The sequence below is a fragment of the Lynx rufus genome, unplaced genomic scaffold (assembly GCF_022079265.1).
Source record: "Lynx rufus isolate CCGP_SWC_20201006 ecotype Redwood Valley unplaced genomic scaffold, mLynRuf1.p SCAF_17, whole genome shotgun sequence".
Classification (NCBI taxonomy): Eukaryota; Metazoa; Chordata; class Mammalia; order Carnivora; family Felidae; genus Lynx; species Lynx rufus.
Window position 1 is genome coordinate 44,527,915 of NW_025814831.1, and position 21,552 is coordinate 44,549,466.

Below are 21,552 nucleotides of genomic sequence, written 5' to 3' on the forward strand. Positions count from 1 at the left end.
GCTTCTCCTTCACTCCCTCTTCTCCTGTAGTGACTGCCTGAAGAGAGAAACCGGGACCACAGGAATAATCCGAGACTAGATCCTGCTGTCTTTAAACTGGGTGTGAGTCCAGTGGCTTGCGGGGAATTTAATCCCACAGACCTCTGCTGAGCCTCCCTAAGATGCTGGAAACAGAGCCAAAGGCTCCCTGGAGATACCCAGTCCTCACCCAGGTCCCACTGGATAGGCACCAGCAGGTAGCTGAGGCCCAGCGCCAACAAGGACCACCTACCCTGATGGCAGGGCTGGGGGCAGGCCTGTGGCCTTTGGCCTTAAGGAACTTGTCTCTTGATCATTGGTGTGCCCAAGAAGTGTAGACCACTGTTCTAACTACTGCTCATCTTGAGGCTGAAAGCGGTCAACAAAGAACGACAAGGAGCAAGTGGAAATAGGAGTACTTTGCCTTTAAAGAAGTTAAAAAAAGAAAAACAAATTTTGCAATAATTTTAGGATTACAGAAAAGTTGCAAAACTAGTTCAGGGAGCTTGGGGCGCCTGGGTGGCTCAGTCTGTTAGGCAGCTGACTCTTGACTTCGGTTCAGGTCATGATCTCACAGTTCGTGAGTTTGAGCCCCAAGTCGGGATTCTCTGTCTCTCCTTCTCTCTCTGTCCCTCCCCTGCTGGTGCGCGCGCGCTCTTTCTCTCAAAATAAATAAACTTAAAAAAAAATAGTGCAGGAAGCTCTTGAATACCCTTCACCCAGCTTCACCTAATAGAAGATCTTACTGACCACAGTACAATGATCAAGACCTAGAAACTGTCAGTACAATGCTGTTAACTACACTACAGACTTCAATGTGAATTTCACCGATGTTTCCACTAATATCTTTCTTCGGTTCTAGGACCCGAGCCAGGATCCCACATTGCCTTTAGTTGTCATATCTCCTCAGTCTCCTTTAATCTGAGACACTCTGTCCTTCCTTGCCTTTCATGACTTTGATACTTTTGAAGAGTATTGGTGGAGTGTCCCTCAGTCTGGTTTTGTGTGATGTTTTCTCACAGTGAAACTGTGGTCACACATCCTGGGCGAGAGTATGACAGAAGTGCTGATTCCTTCTTACTGCTCTGTAGAAGTGGGACCCGCTCCCTTCCTGCAGGGAAGTTCAAGGAGGCAGTGTGTGGAGGGCCTCAAGGAGTCGGTGCGCCTCTAGAACCTGAATGGTGAGTCTCAGGAGAGTTAGGCACTGAGCCTAAGAGCACCTGACAGGCTTCTCTTACCCGCCTCTTCCTTTCTCTGTTACTATGAATGGTGATGGGAGACGTGAGAACATTTCCTTGCTATAGGAAGGCAGCACCAGTGTTTTTAAGTAATCTCTACGCCCAGTGTGGGCCTTGAACTCACAACCCTGAGATCAAGAGTTGAATGCTCTACTGACTGTGAGCCAGCCAGACACCCCAGCACTAGTGTTCATTTAATCCGGTGCCAATGAGATCTGCAGAAGGACAAGGGGCAGCCAGGGAAGGCAGAGTATGGTGGGTGGTGGTGGGAAAAGGTGGTGTGGGAAGAGGACCACATGGCGGTGGGTCCAGTGCCCCCTTTTGTGGACTCAGCAGGGCTCTAGATAACTTGAGAATGAGATGCAGACATCTCTGTGGGTGGGAACTTGTTCATTTGTATGGAGGGAGTGGTGGTAAAGTTTCCAATCAGCATTTGTAACAGTGAAAAAACAGGTTTGATATCCTCAGGGGGTTAAAGAGTAGTAGTGGTGGCAAAAAAGGACCTTTGGGCAGATTTTTAAGACTCTCGCACTTTGGCTTTCTCCCCCTCTGGAAATGGAGGCTCCACAGGGGACAGGCCCTCGTCTGTCTGGTCCCCCTCTCCCTCTGAAAACCCAGTACACGGGCCTGGCACCTTGTAGGAACTCAAAAAATGTTTTTCCTTTTTGTTAAGTATTTATTTGTTTATTTACTTTGAGAGAGAACGCATGAATGGGGTAGGGGCAGAAAGAGAGGGAGAAAGAATTCCAAACAGGCTCTGAGCTGATAGCACAGAACCTGACGTGGGGCTTGAACTTATGGACTGCAAGGTCGTGACCTCAGCTGAGATCAAGAGTTGAATGTTTCACCGACTGAGCCACCCAGGCACCCCCCAAAATGTTTTTTTTATTAAATGAATTCATTCATTCATTCATTCGAAGGAGAGAGAGAGCAGTGTGAGCCAGGGAGAGGGGCAGAGAGAGTGAATCTTAAGCAGGCTCCACACTCAGCCAGGAGCCCAACTTGGGGCTCAATCCCATGACCCTGGGATCATGACCTGAGGCAAAATCAAGAGTCGGACACCTAACTGACTGTGTCACCCAGGCGCCCCAAATGAATTAAAAAAAAACAAGCGAGTGGATGTAGTACTCAGGCACTCCAGTCATCCCCACTGGGAAATCTATGACTTTGTCCCAAGCATGGTTTTGAAAGCCTAGCACAGGTCCTGAGATGAGGACTCCAAGCTTTCTGCCCCATGTCAGTCCTCTAAGTGCTGTGAGAAGCTGTGTTGGGAGGAGACTACTCTTTGAGAGGTCTCTGGGACCGACAGACTCCACACTGTTTGGGGGAAGGTAGAAACAGATCAAATGTATAGATGGCAGCATGTAACTTTGGAGACAGAAGGCAGATGGTAGTAGTTGAAGCTTCCTTCCTGGTGGACCATGCTCTGGGGAAGCCAGTAGGAAGAGGGAAGGACCATTGTGGCACTGGGCTCACACGGGATGGATCACACTTGTGTGTGTGTGCACACACACGTTCACATTGAGACGTTTCCCTTACCGATGAGACTGATTTCATTTCTTCATCTGCTCAGGGTTTCTTGGTTACTTTCTTTTAATTTCCAGTCTTCCATATAAGTTAAATAGCACATTATTTATAATTATGGTTGCAATTTAAATTGAATTGTCTATTTCATGCTTTCCAGATGCATATTTAGGGAGGACTTTTTTAAAAATTTCTTTTTAATGTTTATTTATTCTTGAGAGAGAGGCAGAGCATGAGCGGGGGAGGGGCAGACAGAGAGAGAGAGAGAGAGAGAGATTGAGAGAGAGAGATACAGAATCTGAAGCAGGCTCCAGGCTCTGAGCTGTCAGCACAGAGCCCGATGGGGGCTCAAACTCACGAACTGCAAGCTCATGACCTGAGCTGAAGTTGGATGCTTAACCGACTGAGGCGCCCAGTGCCCCTAGCGAGGACTTTTTCAAACATACAAGAGAGAAGCAAAGCAGAAGGAGGCTCGTTACTCATTTTACTCAGGTGTATAAAATGGATGAGAGCTGGTGTTACCGGCATGTTAATGAAAGCAACTGGCATTGTGAATAGTTGCTACGTGCCAGGTACTCTTCAAAGCACTTTATACATACCAACCCACTTCATCCTTGCAGACATATCATCAGGTGAATCTGTTATATCACCCACTGTACAGGGTGTATATACCCACTGTATATACCCAGGTTATATCCCCACTGTACGGAAAAGGAAATTAAGGTACAGAGACACTTGTTCCAAGCCATCCAGCTAATGAATGGCAAAGCTGGGAGTCCAGCTCTGAACATGGTACTGTCCAGTGCTTCTAGTGCAACCCAGAAAAGGCCTGTGCTTTCTGGAACAGCCTGTAACCTGGGAAAGTGAATGGAAGACTTGGGAAGGACTCCGTTTCTACTCTCTGCTCTTTCAGGGACAAAATGAGCCCAGCAGGCACACATCCTTACGTGTGCTTCTTCGTGCAGGCAGTCAGGACCCGAGCCGCCCTTCCCTCACTGGGAGGCCGTGGGGCGTTCCTGCAGGAGACTAAGTGCGGTTACGGGGACCTTCAGGGATGAGACGAGGGTTTTTGTGAAGGTATTTATCTAATCCTGTGACAATCCTGCACTCTAATAAAAAAGGAAGATAGAATCTCCATCCTTACCAAAATTTCATGAAATTGCTTTAAAGCAAAGTTCTGGTTTTGTTTGATTCTTGTATAGGTCACACATTTTGCTTTTTTCACAAGTTACCTTGTATTAGCTCATAGTATTCAACAGATTTAGGTTCTGTGGATCAACTCACTGTTCAGAACGCACACGCAAAAGGAGAAAAGTAAGGTCACATAAATGCTAACCCTGTGAAATAGGTCGCCTTTGTCAAACGCCCAGGGGGCACGCAGCGTGGTTCGGGTGGTCTCTGTCTCACGGGTTACACCAAACTTCCTCGCCTCCCAAAGAGGAAGAGCCAAACTACTTTCAACTCTCACAACTCAGTGCAGGAAATTTAGGTGATTTCAGATCACTGAAGCCATTCAGTGGATACTAATTGGAATTAGTGGTTTTGTCAACAACAGTCATAGTTACTGATATGACTATTACTATTGTTATAGAGTTTTACAAATCATATATAGTCAAGAGCCAAATTTGGAAGAAATCACCATTACCTAAACACTGAATTGGTAACGTTCACAATTAGAAAACGAGACCTTCAGGTCTTCAAAGAGGAATCTGCCTTTCTGGACACTTAAAAATATTTAATAGAGTGGCTGAACCAAACAGGATAATCATGGACACTGGCTCCCGATGGCCTTGGTTTCTAGGGAGAAGAGTCTGATTCGCAATCAGTGAACATTCCAGGGGAGCTGGGACATATTTCCTTCTGTAACACACAGAAATACTATTATGTTTTGAATCCTGCTTTGGAGGGGTAAGGAATATATAGATAAATGCGACATTTTTTCAATTGGAGTTTCCAGTAGCTGATTCAGCTGGAAGGTAATTTATGCTAACAACTTCCAAGATTTTAAAGCGACTTTTTCTTAACACACGAAAACCTTTTCATTTCGGTGTATGTTCCTAAGTCCAGAATGGGTAAGGAAATCCTCTGTCAGAGACCAGGGATACAACTGACTCTGTTTAAAAGGGAAGGGGAAGAAAAGAAATTACATCCCAGAGGCCTGGAGAAGGGGAAGAAAGGAACTCAGCGGATGGCTTTTACACCGTGTCCTACAACACAGTTCTCGGTTTTACACACCATTTGCCTCTAGAAAAGTTTATCGTAATTTTAATAGGGCCACATCATTTGGGGACTTTAATGTGACACACAGTTGACAGTGGAATGCAGCGGTTTTAGTGGACTGTGATGGAAAAAGGGGAAAGTACACCAGATTGAGCGCAAAAGCTCATGTTCTCGTCCCAGCCCTGCCATGACCTAGCTGTGTGACATAAAGCAAGTCTCTTAGTGCAGGCGTCACTTTTCTCATTCATTAAACTAGATTACTTGTGCTAGTTATACTAGATGATCCCTTATTAGCTTTTTGGCATTAACGGTCAATGAAGTTGGGTAAATTCTCCACGGCCAGTGGCTCTCCAATTTATTCTTTACTGTGATCCACAACAAGAAGTACCTTTTCTATTATGACCCAGTTCACATACATGTACAGATTTATATATAAAGGTCTTACACACACACGCACATGGATATATAGTATGATATATGTGTTATACATGTAACCACATACACATGTATAGGAAATGAAACTGAAAGTTTCATCAAAGAATACCCTTGTCCCCTCAGATGCATCTTGATATTTTTATTCTATTTCATGAAGAAAGAGATGGTCAATTTCCACTAACTTGACTTCATGACCCAGGATGACAATCACCATGACTAGGCACAGTCCTGCACTGTGAGGAACAGCCTCAAGGCGAATGCAAGGTGACCGCGTAGGCTAGTGGTGAGAATGCTGACCACTGAAAGGAAAATATAAAAACAGTGTAGATACCAGTCCACATATTGAAGGAATGTATTCTAATTTTAGTAAAAAAAAGTTATGACACACTAAATAAAAACAACCACTAAGTACAAGTACTCTCCATCAGTCAACTTTCCCGTTTTTTTTTTTTTTTTTTTTTTCAATGTTTATTTATTTTTGGGACAGAGAGAGACAGAGCATGAACGGGGGAGGGGCAGAGAGAGAGGGAGACACAGAATCGGAAACAGGCTCCAGGCTTCGAGCCATCAGCCCGGAGCCTGACGCGGGGCTCGAACTCACGGACCGCGAGACCGTGACCTGGCTGAAGTCGGACGCTTAACCGACTGCGCCACCCAGGCGCCCCTCCCGTTTTTTAAGTAATTAAAAAAAAATTTTTTTTTAATGTTTATTTTTGAGAGGGTGGGGGAGGGGCAGAGAGGGGGAGACACAGAATCTGAAGCAGGGTCCAGGCTCTGAGCTGTCAGCACAGAGCCCGACGCGGGGCTCGAACTCACAGACTGTGAGATCATGCATGACCTGAGCCGAAGTTGGACGCTTAACCGACTGAGCCACCCCAGGCACCCCTTAGGTATTTTTTTTTAAGTTTACTTATTTATTTCTTTTGAGAGAGAGCAAGTACATGCGGGGGAGGGCTGAGAGAGAGAGACAGAGATTGAGAGAGGACCCCAAGCAGGCTCCACACTAACAGCGCAGAGCCCGATGTGGAGCTCAAACTCACGAACCGTGAGATCATGACCTGAGCCGAAAACAAGAGTGTGACGCTTAACCGACTGAGCCACCCAGAGCGCCCTGAACTTTCTTGTTTTTAAGTGATGCGTAATTGAACTTTCAGTTTTCAATCTTTTTTTCCCCAATTATTTATTTTTTTATTTGAGAGAGAGAGAAAAAGAGAGCGAGCTCAAGCAGGGGAGAGGGGCAGAGGGAAGAGTGAGAGAGAATCCCAAGCAGGCTCTGCACTGTCAGCAAGGAGCCCAGCACGGGGCTCAATGTCAACAACAGTGAGATCATGACCTGAGCTGAATCAAGAGTCGGCAGCTTAACTGACTGAGCCACCCAAACGCCCCTTCATTCTTTTATAGACAAAACTTCTTGAAACTTTCTCTCACCTGTTAGACTGGTTAACTCTTAAATCAAAGGAAACCTAGTGCTTTGATCAATGAATCATCTTCCATTTATAAACAATTCCTTTTAGCGTTTCCATAGCTTTTGCTAGAGTATTTTAAAAGAGCCCTTGTTTCTTATATATTAACTTTTAAAAGCACTGTTAATAATAATACAATAATATAATGCTTCCCTTCTATTTTCGGAATCTATTTTGAGGGAAGATACCATAAGAAGATTCTAGTCCTTGTGTCTTTTACCCTGTCTTCACATCCTAGATCACCCTCTGTTGGAGTTTTTGAGTTCACGTCTTGGCATGCCAGGGTATCATTGGGATTTCTGTCACGATGCTCATGAATCTAGGGTACCAGGTGACACCTGTAGGTCCCATCACACCATAAGCCAATGATGAGAAAACTGGGTCTCATTTCCCAAGCAGCGTTCCCCTTTTGGCTTTCATCGCTCACACTTTCCCATACAAGCAACCCCCACAGGTATTAAGGGTATTTTCAGTCGTTCCACCACCTAGGGAATATTTCATTTAGGTGAGAAAAATCTCAAAATGTCTTCTTTTTTAGAAGGTTACATGCAAGGGGCGCCTGGGTGGCGCAGTCGGTTAAGCGTCCGACTTCAGCCAGGTCACGATCTCGCGGTCCGTGAGTTCGAGCCCCGCGTCAGGCTCTGGGCTGATGGCTCGGAGCCTGGAGCCTGTTTCTGATTCTGTGTCTCCCTCTCTCTCTGCCCCTCCCCCGTTCATGCTCTGTCTCTCTCTGTCCCCAAAATAAATAAACGTTGAAAAAAAAATTAAAAAAAAAAAAAAAAAGGTTACATGCAAAACAACCCCTTTTAAGGTAACACTTCTAAACACAAGATGATTACGGTGTGCATATTTTTAAAAACAGGATATAATGTCCATTTATTAGCTTATAATCTGTACATAATACAAAAATAACTGATCGATATAAAGATTACACTCCATCTCTTGGACTTCTTTCGCCTGATACTACTTACACAGATTTACAACAAATTATAAACAACGGAAATTATGAAAGGGTTAAATCTCAGATTTCGATTTCTATTGATTGTTACAATGTTATTTAACACTATCCTCCCCTAATGGCAAGTAAGTACAGGACTGGAGAATACCGGGCCGCTCCAGAAGCTGGATCACTGGGATGGACACCATCCTCTGTGTTCCATCCGTCTTGTGAAACTTTCTCAACCTTATCAACTCAACTTTTCTAACATCATCACAGTACCTATGTTATTGAAAATTAACCCCAACCATTCATGCTTTGGATCTGCACAAAAGATCCAGATAACTCCACGTATAGGTCAGTAATTGTAGGCTTCCTGTCTATAGTTTTAGCACCTCTACCCACCTCTCCCCCTGCCGTTTTTCTTTTTGCAATATGACATAAGCTAACCTTCCCAGTACATATAATTTCTACCAGATATACATTACATTGTTGAAGAGCAATCAGAATTTTTTTCAGAAGAATCCCTTTCTCAAGATATATTCCTATTAGTTTGCTTTCCTATATCCAGGTAAGCACGTTGTGTTATTCCTGAGGCTTTTTTTTTTATACCATCCTATGCTGATCCAAATCAAACAGACCTTTAGAGGGTACTGACAATGACGTCTTCATTAAATATGATCGCTGCTAAAGCTTTAGCTCCGTGTTTGCTCTGTAATGCTGTGCCAAGATATGGCCTTTAGATGTTCCCAGAATCCCTGGAAACGTGACTTATTTGTTTGTGAGCACAAGCTTTAGAGTGATTTTTGTAGCCACAACAAAATATGAGGATGAATCTTTCACTGGGCTGGAAATTTTGTCTTTACCCAACCACTGGGCTTGGAGCCACTTAGAAGAAGAGGACTACTCTACATTGGTGCAACTGTAAAACATACCAGCATTAAAACAGAGCAAAAGAATTTGCTCTAACTGCGAATTTTCATTTCTTCTGAATATTAAAAGTATTAACATTTCTAAATTCCAATGGCTATTGGTGGGAACTGTAAGGAAGGCCTCACATTGTTTAACTTTTAAAATACAAATTTAAAAAGCCGGTCTTCATATCCTAGCCTGATGACTTAAAGAAATCAGCAGAGTATCAAAAAATAACCCTAACACTCAAAATGGGCTTTGTTTAGGTATCATAAAGGCTAAGTCAACATAGCGGTTCTACCCTAGGAAGATGGCCAGAGATAACATTTCACAATTTCTACTAGAAGATCTCAAGAAAGCATACTAGTAATTGATGCCCTTCCAGTTTGGCTTTATTTTGAGTAATAGGACAAAAGCACTTAAAAAAAAAAAAAAATGAGACCTCTGAAGAAAGCAAAGGAAAGAGGAAAGTCAAAAGTAAGAACCAAGCACAGCTCCCATCAGCGGGAATGCGGCTGGGGGGCTTTGTCAGAGGGCTCGGAGCCACAGTCCCCTTCCCTGCTTGCCTCCCGTGTGCGCCAGCCTCCGCGCCAGGCAGGAGGGCACGGCAGCGCGAGGAGAGGCAGACAGTTTTGCCGGCTCCCACTTGCTCTTCAGGCCAAAGTCCGGGCAGAAGTTGGCCTTGTGGGGTTCCTGTCGCCCTGCCAACCCGTGGCACTCCAGGGACATTGCTAGGAGAATCCTGGCCAAATCCTGCATGAGAAGTCACCTCCTTCACATTGTCTTCCATGTCGGGGGGTTAGACTAAAAGAGACCCCTTCTGTCAGGTTTTATGGTGCTTGTGCACCAGCCGGGGAAAAGTATGAGAGAGAAAAAGAAAGCAACTTGTTTAACCTCGCACAAGAGAAAGGAGAGAATTCTTCAAAATAGTTGATCTGGGAATGAAGCCCAACTTCCCCAAATCTCGGTTCAGTTTGCTATTTTTTCATTTACTGTTGGTTTTTAACAATTTAAATAATTATCACCCTATCTACTTGGGGCCATCATATCATTGCTTTCTCAAAGAGAGAGTGGTCCAAAGCCATTGTTGCCCAAGTACCGTCCAGAATAAATCTATGCACCATTTGACAACAGTCAGCACACAAAGCATATTCAGACGTATATATGTAGCACCACAGTACAGACACAAATAAGCACATCTTCTCGAAGAGACTTATTTGCCGTTCTTAAGGCCACGAACAGGAAATACTACTTTGAATGAGGTCCTTCTGACACCATGTGTATATAGATGCCCAAATGCATTTTCACATCCACCTGTATAGAGATGTTCAGAAACAAACACGATCATCTCACACATGCACGCGATCTCTTTGCTGAACCAATAAAAACAATGCACGTCCAGGAAATGTTTATTCGAATTTTATTGTACCTTTCGTAAGCAAAGTGGAAATCATAATCTCACATGATTTCTTTCAAATGGATAAACTTAGACAATTTATCAATGCCTCCTTAAATTTTTACACCACACTGAACTCCAACAGGTTTTTGTTTTAAGGTAAACCAGGTTTTCGGTTCTTCCCCGTGGAGAAGTTACTTTCAAGTCAGTGAAAGTTCTTGGCCCATGATTAAAAGTCTTTGCCAATTAGCACTCAACAACTCCAATTCATTTTTTTCTGGTTCAAGATGAGTAGGAGCCTAATAAGGCTGTGATAAAAGGGCAAAAGGCACTGAGAGCCAAAAGCGGATTAATGAGCTCCTCCGTTTATTTGTCTTCCTAACAGCTGAACTGTTACAACTATTGACACTCTTCAAAAGGTTCCGCTCTGAACCCTGTCCAGGCACTGCAGGCTCCAATGGACATCTTCAAATCCAGAGAATGGAGGGGCAAGAGCTTCCCCTGTGTGATGCCAAAACCAACAAAGCCCCATGGATCAGGTAATGAAACTTCAGCTTTTCCCCCTTTGAGATTTATTTACTGGCAGCTGACAAGGGGCAAATTCAGCTCGAATTGTGCAGTCAAGGCCCTGTCAAGCTTTGAGAGGCACCCTTGTCTTGAAGCACCTTCATGACTGGCATTTCACTCAAAAGCCCTCGGCGCTGGTCCTTAACAGCTTATGACATCACAAAGGACACTCCAGACAGATGCCTACATGGCATCCTGCAGCATTTTAAAAGAGAATTAGTGGTTTTAATTATGGTCGTAGTATGAAAGGGAACCATGCAAGCTCCACAGGAGACCTTTGATCAGACCCTTTTGCTAGTACAATGCCACGGAACTGTGACTATTCCTGGTAAGGGGCCTTTTCTTGCTGAATGACTCACCAGTGATCTTTGAATGCAGACAAGCTTCTAGCCCTCCCTCTTCATTAGTGAGCATTTCTATACAGGGGCCTATATAGCGCTTGGAGTCTAGGAGCTATACAATTGGGGGGAAAAGAATCCCTACAGATTCTGGCCTCTACTTAGGAAGTGCTGAAGGACTCGGAGTGACTTTATTCATTAAAACAGGTTGCTATTAATTAACTGTCATAATAAAATAAAGAACTATTATTTGCATTTCTTACTATGTTCTCTTTAGTAATATGTATAAAAGATGCTTGTAACAGAAATGAATTTATTGAACAACTTCCCTCATCCCCCCCACTGCCCCCCAATCCCCGCCTTTTTTTTTTTTTTTTTTTTGCATTTTGGCCGCAGGAGCTTACTAATTATTGGGCCCGGATTTATGAATCCAAATAGAAGTAAAACATAAATATAAAATTAAGCAAGGAACTACAAAATTCTTTTTATTTGCCACTTTATGCAACTGAGAGAAAGCAAACAACAGATTAGCTTTATTTTTTGATGATTTCAGAGAATCATCAAAGACAATAAAACCCCAACTTTTTTCAAAATATCACTGGGTTGGTGTTTAGCTTGAAGTGTGAGATTATGTAATAACCAGAGCTACTCAAAAAAAAAAAAAAAGTATTTTAACTTGAAGAAGAGCAAGATTCACTCTCAAAAAAAAAATCGCTTTTTGGGAAACAGAAAATGTGTCTTTGGTCTGGTATGAATGTTTCAAGAATTTAACCTCAGAACGGATCCCAGTAAAAGGGCCCTTAAAAAGATCCGCAATCGATATTTAAAGTATATGAAAATAACCCATTCTCTGCTAGCATCCAATCAAGCAAAGTCATTAGGTGAAAGACGAGGAAGTAGGAAGGTTTTTCTGAAAGATTCTCACTGAAATGCTAATTTGGTAACACTGGATAAACAGAATTTGCATAGGGAGCACATGGCAGTAAGGAGCACAGTATACTGAACAGTATACTGCCCTACCACGTTGCTGATATCTGGGAGCTGACTCGGTCTTCGAGTTTTGTGTACAACTTCTTTTCTTGGAGGAAAAACTTTTGGACTTTGGAATTTTGGAAGCGGGAGGATGAGCAGGTTTTTCACATTCTGCTGCCTCAGACATTTTTCTTATTCCTCAGACTCTGCAGTTCTTTTCTCAGGTGCTTTAGAGCAACTAAAATATCAGGCAGCTGTGGATCATTCCGTGCTTTCTGAGTGTAGAGACGGAAATGTCTGATGGTTTCCGATAACAAGACTTCAGGGTCTGAGTCTCCTGCCCGAAGGCGTAACATCCGCTCACAGGCGATGGCATAGTTCTTGTGCCAGTTCACCGGGTGCTCCTTTCGTAAATAGACAATCTCCTTATAGAGCTGAAAAACGGCAAAAATGTTGGTATTCCATTGTTATCCCTTGACTTTTTTTTCAAAAACCAGAAAACACAGAGGAATTAATAACACAAGGAAAAAAAAATCCAAGCGGCCGATAGTCAAAATCTAATCATTGCTAGGCCATGCAGAAAATGCAAGAATGTTACTGTAATTATGACAGTGGCAGGAGGCAAATGTACTTCATCTAAAACTGCTTCTGGGGTTTTCGGATGTGCAGAGGGAACCTAAGACACACGGTGTCAGGACATAATGCTCTTCCTCCAGAAAGATGTTCTGGGAAAGGGATTTAGTTCTAATTCACGGAAAGCTATTTACTCAACAGGCAGAAAGGTTGAAACTCTAAATTTAGCTGTTAGAGGAAAAAAAAATAGCTTTCTTTAGAAAACTGCATGGAAAAAGAACTTGAAGGAATTTAAATTTTGACCCTCATTTTCACATAGATTTCTCTCTACATTAAAAACAACAGTAATAACAATAGCAACAATAAAACAGCTCACACAAATCCGTCATCGAATAGGCTGGGCGTAACAGAATTTAAGAGATGTCCTCACAGCGAGATGCTCTTTGGAGCACCCTATAATTATAATTTTAATAGTTAACACTTTGCCCACAGGAATCAGGAATTTTGTTTTTCCAACATCAGAGATAGCATTAATCGGACAGAGCTGGAATCTTTGGTATTGAGTTTTCCAGGGAGAAACATCAAAATTCAACAAATGAAAGAAACAAATCTGCACAACGGAATATTAGACTTGCTTATTTGGAAATTTCACAGCCTTCCTGAGGGCTGTCAGATTGGACTCGGATGTACAGGAACTTGAGGTCAGCAGCAGACTCAATGCGCAGAACAAGCAATGATGCTTTTCTACAGGGACAAGGGCTTTTGCAGTTAGAACTGTATTCATCACATCATTCAGCTGAAAGGAACCCAACAGATCATCTATTGGCCCGACTTCTACTCCAGGGCAGATAAATGCATATGTCATCTTGGTATTTACTAACCTTTAGTCTCCAAGCTGGCCTTTTTTTTTTTTTTTTTTTAAGTTTATTATTTTGAGAGGGAGAGAGAGTGAGAGCGAGGGAGGGGCAGAGAGAGGGAGAGAGAGAAGCCTAAAGTCTCCGTGCCGTCAGTGCAAAGCCTGGCTCATAGCTCAAACTCACCAACCGTGAGGTCATGACCTGAGCTGGTATCAAGTCGGATGCTTAACGGACTGAGCCACCCAGGTGCCCCCAAGCTGGCTTTTAAAGCAGTTGGCCCATGCGCTTCTTTCACTCCGTAACAAAGGAAACGGTCACCTCGCACTTGCTTGTACGTGGAAACTGTGACGCTATCTTCCACTCTTCCATTCTCTTGGTCAGTTATCCAATGTTTCCCTGTCTTTCCTCAGGTTTTTTTTTTTTTTTTTTTTTTTTTTTCTCTGTCTGCTGCTTCTTTTTCCAAGCCTTGCTGACAGGCACAAAGCAGGCACCCAGGAACTGTTCAGAAAACGGTTCGGCTTTCAGAATCCCGCCTGGGTTCTGGAGTTCAACACAGAGGCCAGCCCTTCAGTGAGCATTTCCCTAATGGCTCAAGAGGATGAGAGGCTCGCTCATGACCTCCCTGTTACAGTCATTAGATAACAGAACGAACATACCACCCGTCTCTCGAACACTTGGTTACCGACGCATCGTCAACTTCTACCAGGTGGCCTGTTAAGCCACATGTGCTGTATCTTAAGAAGCCGGTCATTTCTCATCACATGGAATTACGTTTCCTCCTCTATGTGAATGTTACCGTGACATTAGTCTTAGCAGACTGTATTCTATTTAGTGGGGACACCAACTTATCGAATGCATTCCTAAAGCTAATGGGGATAGTCCCTGCTCCCGCACTACACCTGAACTTAATGTCTCCTGAACTCAAAGTTCTGCATCAGCTATTGAGTGGAATACTATAAACAATGTCTTACACCTAACAAGAACGTTCTTGAAATACCAGTACTGGGGGGGTGGGTTTGTGTTGACCCATCAAGTATTTGACTTCATTTGTCTTGCAAACAAAGTCACATATCTGGAGGCATATGCAAAGAAGACACCCACGGACTTGTGTCCACTGGAAAGAGTAAAGCTTCCAGGTCCAAAGGGACAGTGAATCCGTGAATTAGCTTCAGTGGCGCCCTAGCAACAGTGGCCATGGAACAGGTCACTGATGAGAATATGAAGTATCAGTAAGTCTCAGGGATTTCTCCCAACTAAATACTATTTGTTTTTCATGGACTCACAGGGTATGAGAGATGAACAGGATATGACATGACCAGGGCGTGAGAGATAATTAATAAAGCTTAAAGCCCACTTCTATTTTTAGAAAAAATCGAGGCCTGGAATGCTTAACTGACTTACAGTTGACAATTAGTGGTGGAGTACGCCTTGAACCTGGATCTTCCAAATGCCAGACAGAACTCCAGCTTGCTGCCTCCTGTAATCGATCCCCTGCTGTCCTCGAGTGGGCACCTCGGAGGGTTCTTCCTTTGTCCCTATCGACTGTCCTTCCTCGCCCACTCTCTCACTACCCTGCCCACAGTCTGTCTGGCTACCTCGTCTGAGCTTTCAAGATGACACTCCAGTGACATCTCCGAAGACTTCCCCCTCCTTCCTCACCACCCCTCACCAGGGGGGGTGTACTCACATACAGTGTGCTGTTCCCACAGCACCTCTGCAAGACTGAATGTAACTGAGGACTCTATCTTCTGTCTCCCTCTCTAGCCTGCTACCTCTTTGGTAGCAAGGACAATACTTGGTCATCTCCAACACAATATTTGGCACAGACTGGGCGATCAATAAGCACTCTGTGAGTAAATGAATAAATGAACAATGAACCCACGATCACAAAATTTAGGAGTAAAATGAGTCCTACGGATTGGACGCTGTGTGATTTTGACTTAGCTCTAAACCACTGCCCTGGTGAGTAGACCCACAGCACCTAGAGGCTGCAGAAACACCTCAGGTGCTCATATATATGGCTCCCGGGCTCTGGTCTCACTGGCCCATGCCAGGACATCTGTTTCCTACATAGTAGGCTCCAAGATGATCTCTGAAGGTGTCTGAGGAACCCAGGGCTAGAAGTCACAGAAAAGAAGGGGCTCGTTAATACAGAGCAACAGCAAGCCTGTGCTCCACCCTCCCTTTTCCCATCAGTGAGGACCGCCTACACAAGAGTCTGTGTGTGGCCGGGCCATCTGAAGGTTGGGTTGGCTTCAGTCAGAAGACAGGGCCACAGTCAGAAGACAGAGCCTCTTGCCAAGACCCTTTATCTTTCTCATGAAATCCCACCCAGCCAGGAACCTATACTTTCGAGTGCAGCCAGGGTCATGACTTTTGTCTAGAGGGCAAACCTGTCAGAACTTGTCTGGTGGTGACTGTTTCCTGTTCCAATGGCTTCCTATTAGTTTCCTCTGCTGTTGTAACAAATCAGCACAGACAATGGCTTAAGACAGTATACATTTATTATCTTACCCTTCTGGAGGTCAAAATGCATAAAATCGAGGATTTTGTAAAAGCAGCAGCGCTGTGTTCTTTGAGGAGGCTCTAGAATCTGTTTCTTTGCCCTTGGTGGCTTGCAGAGGCTGCCTGCACTCCCTACCTTGTGGCCCCTTCCTCCCATCTTCCAGGCCAGCCACGTAGCGTCTTCGAATCTTTTCCTCTGACCTCTGCTTGCATCATCACGTCTCCTTCTCTCTGACCCTCCTGCCTCCTTCTTAAAAGGGCCATGTGATTATGCTGGGTCCACCTGGATAATCCAGGATAATCTCCCCACCTCAAGATCCTTAACTTAATCACATGAGCAAAGTCCCCTTTGTCACGTAAGGCCGTATATTCACAGGTTTCAGAGATTAAGACATGGACATCATTTGCCAACCATACCATTTACTTTAGACATTATTTGTGATGTACGAGTAGTTTTCCATTTATACTGCTTTATAAAAGCCAAATAAAACTAGAAACAAAGAAGTAAAAACTCTACTGGGATACACACTCCCTCCATTCTAATCCCCACCACCTTCCTCCCAAATATATTTATATATATAAAAATGGAACATACGTTATATGCGTGAGTGTAGAGTTGAGCCTTCACATTTGGAGGTACGTTTGCTGTTTCTGCCAGGTTAAAGATGAAGAACGGGGTTTTCATCCTGGGAGTGCGGGGGTGGGTGGGAATCTTCATTAAAACCATGATGTCAAATTTCACACGTACAGCTACATCGACCAGATTTTTCCACTGATAAGGAACACACCAAACCCTTTACTGCATTGTTTGTACCTCTCCCATATTCACAGAAGTTTATTCTGAACCAACAGCAACTCCTTCTTTCCCCACTGCCAACACGCTGCATCCGCACTGCTTGCCAAAGCTTTTAGAAAAAAAGCTTAAATTCATCATCGCTATTATACATCATTTCATTCTTCCTCCAGATGCACATTACTGTCATGCAGGAGCAGCCAGGAAGGGGGAGACTTGCTGAGTTTGTCAGCACAGCCCTGAAGGGACCCATCGCCACGGCTCATGCCACGTGTGACTAGTTCTTCAAAGGTAGCTGGACTCTTTGACCACATGCACTCATCCAAACTGTATTCAGCACACCAGTTAAATCAATACCTGCCTGAATAATGACTGGCTTCCTTCTTTTAGGTGATTTCTCCCCCAGCTTTCCTACATTCAGTCACAGTAAAGCATTGTACAAACATACGGTGCGGTGCATCTTTGATCAGTTCTTCAAAGCAAGTATTTGTCCCTATAGCTAGGCTGATAACTTGAATTATGCTGTTTTCTGGCTTTTCAAAAAACACTATTGCATAAACCACAGTACATCTATTTTTGTAATTGCTATTTTGGAGCTGTATTTCTGGACACTTTTTTTAAAAGCTCTTTAAACTTATGTAAATCCTTTATATCATAACTCAATCCTCGGTGTGGAGCACAGTCCCGGGCTCAGATTGGGCACCCTTCCTTTGCTGAAGGAAGTACTTCCTATGTACTTGGTATCACCCTCTGTATACCACTTAGGACTTTCATATTAATATCCAGGCCAAAGTCTGTTAGCGTTAGAGATTTTGAATGTTTCAAAATAATGGCAGTCAACAGCATCACCACAACGTGTTCCATCCAGGCACAACAGGAAAGTATAGCATCTAGGACGTTGATATTCAGATCTGCTCCCTTAGACTGTGAGCCCCTCGAGGGCAGGAGATGTGTTGTATTCATATGTGTAGCTTCCAAGCCTGGCATGGTGTCTGGCCTCTGGGAAGTATTCAGCAGGTGCTTAATTAAATTAGCACATTCCACATGGATCCAGGGCAGTATTAACTGCCCCTCAACAATTACACTCGCTTTGGTTTACTCGAGGCGGAGAGCACCAGAGCACAGCGCTGTGCCTGAGTCAGGGAGATGTGAGTTTCAGACTCCCATCACTTGCAGCAATCTGGCATTGGCCAGTAACCTCTCTACCTTCAGTGTTTCTTTTGTAAGATGGGGATAATAGTAACTTCTTCATAGGTTGTCGTGAGGATGAAATGGGATTATTAATGTACAATGATTAGCACAACGCCTCAAACAAAATGACTGCTCATAAATGTTATTTTTATCATACCACTGACCCCCTACCCTACTGGCTGCTTCCCCGCCATATGAAAAACAGACCACAAACACGTAAGTGTAGGATAGTCACCTTGCTTGCCACATCTCTTCGTTGGCCACAGATTCCCAAGAAGATGGGTCAAACCTGCAGTTACAAGAAAGCAGTGAGAGTTTTCTGCAAGCTACATTTATTGCTACAGGCAGGTATGGAATCCTTGTTTTATAATCTTACAAGGCAATAAAATAGGTTGGATCTTGAAGTACTGATAGGGACGGAAATAATAAACTTATCCTAGAAAAGTCTGATCCTTAGGAATTTGAAATTTTGGTAAATGTATTCTTCATCTGCATAATGAGCCCCGGTGCCTCGTGGGAGCAAACGAAGGATTAGTGGGAAGAGGCTGGAGGCATCTGAGGAACCAGCTGTTCCCAAGAACTGCAAGATGGGCAACAGGGCAGGGGCGAGGCCTCGGTCACTCTATGGACACAGCTAAGAGCCCAACAGCTGTGAAGCCAGGGGATAAGCTTGAGAGAGGGGACTCCTGGCTTTGATAAAAATCACTGCTGGAGCCAGGACGCTGCTCAAAGAACAATGGCTAAACCATCTGCTGGATTTTGACTTCTCTTAATTAAATTTCTTATTATGTGTCTATTTTGATGGAATGGAAATAACGAGTGGTGTCCTGTATTTGTACTATGGTCACTGTTGGCAGAAAAGGTTATTTTCTTTCTTTTTTTTAAAGTAAGCTCTATGCCTAAGGTGGGGCCCGAATGCACAACCCCAAGATCAAGAACGGCACACTCTACTGATCGAGCCAGCCAGGTGCCCAGAATAGATGATTTTCTAACTTCTCACAATGGTCATGGAGTGCTTTTTTTTAAATATACATATGTAAGTTTATTTATTTATTTTGAGAGAGAGTGAGCAAGTAAGAGCGGGGGGAAGGTCAGAGAGGGGGAGAGGGAGAGACTCCCATGCAGGCTCCCCATTGTCAGCGTGAAGCCCACCATGGGGCTCGAACTCACGAACCATGAAATCATGACCTGAGCTGAAATCAAGAGTTGGACACTTAACCGACTGAGCCACCCAGGCGCCCCTACGGAGTGCTTTGATATAAACCTACTTATCTATCTCTGGTTGGTGCACTGCGGACTGTTTGCACATATTGATTCAAAAAACCTTTGTAGCATCTTTCATATAATCTCGCCTGTCCTTGAATTATAAGCAATAATTTTTTTTTAATGTTTATTTATTTTTGAGACAGAGAGAGACAGCATGAACGGGGGAGGGTCAGAGAGAGAGGGAGACACAGAATCTGAAGCAGGCTCCAGGCTCTGAGCTGTCAGTACAGAGCCCGACGCGGGGCTCGAACTCACAGACCGTGAGATCATGACCTGAGTCGAAGTCGGACGCTTAACCGACTGAGCCACCCAGGCACCCCTATAAACAATAATTATCTAATCTTTAAGTAATTCATAACTTAAGAAATAGGCAAGAGAAGCACATTTCTAGAGATGGTGACTCAATTTCCATATGGGTGAGAGTCAGCTCTATAGAGATGCTTCAAGGAAGACTGATCACACCCCCAAACAACATAACCAGGATAATGACAAACAACATAACCAGGATAATGACTTTTTCCTAATGAGTAGGAAAAAGTTATTCAAGGGCCAGTCTCCCCTATAGACAAGTTATGTGCTACTCCTGAAGAGAGGAAAATATGGCAAGTTCGTGCGCATAAAAACTCTCATGGGAAACAGAGTACCTTGTAAAGCTCTACTGCAGTTGATGGATCTCTTCCACCTTTAGGGTGCGAGAGAGAGGATGGTGGACAATATGGCGTCACAAGAGCTGGAAGCGGAAGGTGCAGGGCACCAACCTGTTGTGATGCCCACTCAACCGCAGCCCCCCCTTCCCCTCCCATCTCCCTACTGTTCTTCAAACATGAGAACAAGAAATACATGTTCTCTGTTACAATTCATGTGGGCAGCAAATAATACTAATAACTAATTAAAAAAAATCAAAACTATTCATGGCATCTCAAAATTTAGTTTTTTAAGCACACAAAACTGCCATACTCTGATGAAAAACAGAACTGCTGTTCCTACCTTCCATATTCTTCGGTCCAGTTATAGATATTTCTTGTGAGTTTAATCCATTCCTCAGGGTTGAATACAATCTCTGAAGGAACTAATTTGTCACAAGAACCCCAAGGCCAAAGTGAATAGTTCTTTTTCCAGGTTGGGTCACCTTCATGAATTCCTATGCAAACAAATGTTTTCTTCCTATTGAAAACAGAAAAGAAAATATTTTTAACTCAAAGTTCTTTTTTTTTTTTTTTTTTTTTTTTTTTTTAAATTTTTTTTTTTCAACGTTTATTTATTTTTGGGACAGAGAGAGACAGAGCATGAACGGGGGAGGGGCAGAGAGAGAGGGAGACACAGAATCGGAAACAGGCTCCAGGCTCTGAGCCATCAGCCCAGAGCCTGACGCGGGGCTCGAACTCACAGACCGCGAGATCATGACCTGGCTGAAGTCGGACGCTTAACCGACTGCGCCACCCAGGCGCCCTTAACTCAAAGTTCTAAATGTTAATAAATACAACTCATAAAGGGTCATTTTTGACTCCTTGAACCTTGGTTAGCAATAAACAATTGGTAAACCTTTCGGTTTATTTAAATCTTTCCCAAATAGACCGTTTAGAATTTATATTAGTGCAAAAAAAGCTGTTTGGGGAGAGCTGGGGAGAAGTTAACAGACATAAATAATAAAACCTACCTGCTCAAAACATAAGAAATCATTTGGGGACAAGCATTATTATAATGAAAGAAAGCTTCTGTGGTCCTGTTTCACATGTAAACTTAAATATTATTTGACACCTTTCTTTTTTCATTTTACAGGTGGAAATATAAGTCTTCATTTGTTTCCCTGCTTAGAAGTAGTTTCTCCTTCCTCAAATTCCCATTGCACTTTCTTCTTCTCTTTTATTGTTACTGTATTGTACTTATTGTTTGCATTCATAAATCTCCCCAAGTAGCCCAGAAGCATCCTGAGGATAGGCTCTCTATCTCTGAATTAACTCTAAACCACACATAGCAGGATGCTTAGCTAATCCACAATATTTGCTGACTAAAATCAGTTAGATTGAATAAACTATAAAAAGCTTCAAATCCTGCAAAAATTAGGAATAGAAATGGTTTAAAAAGGTTGGTTTAAACTCACTATAATCGAATAGTTCTGTTCCAATTTGTGGTGTGTGACTGGGTAGCTATTACGAAATAGGAAAAAAGACGTATATTAGAAGAAATTACTTGAAAGTAATAAAAGACGCCATCAACTTTGAAACAAGATACTTCCGGCTTAGATTTTAGGTTTTTTCCCACCATCTCTGACCTCTGTGATTTGGAGGAAATTACTTAACTACCTGTGTCTAGTCTCCTCAGCTGTGAAATGGGCAAACCCTCTCAA

General features: G+C 43.4%; 1 protein-coding gene across 7 annotated transcripts in view; it reads right to left on the reverse strand.

The window, feature by feature from the left end:
• Positions 1-5,320: 5,320 nt before the first annotated feature.
• Positions 5,321-21,552, reverse strand: part of TMEM260 (transmembrane protein 260) — a 72,979-nt gene continuing 56,747 nt past the window's right edge. For 3 of the 7 annotated variants that reach the window (XM_047079593.1, XM_047079590.1, XM_047079595.1), the window contains 4 exons: positions 20,193-20,369; positions 18,175-18,228; positions 16,551-16,641; positions 15,574-16,205 (listed from right to left, as the gene is read on the reverse strand). In XM_047079593.1, the coding sequence (XP_046935549.1) occupies positions 15,894-16,205; positions 16,551-16,641; positions 18,175-18,228; positions 20,193-20,369 (634 nt within the window). In that variant the 3' untranslated portion in view covers positions 15,574-15,893. The other 4 variants (XR_006962082.1, XM_047079594.1, XM_047079591.1 and 1 more) reach the window with 4 other exon arrangements.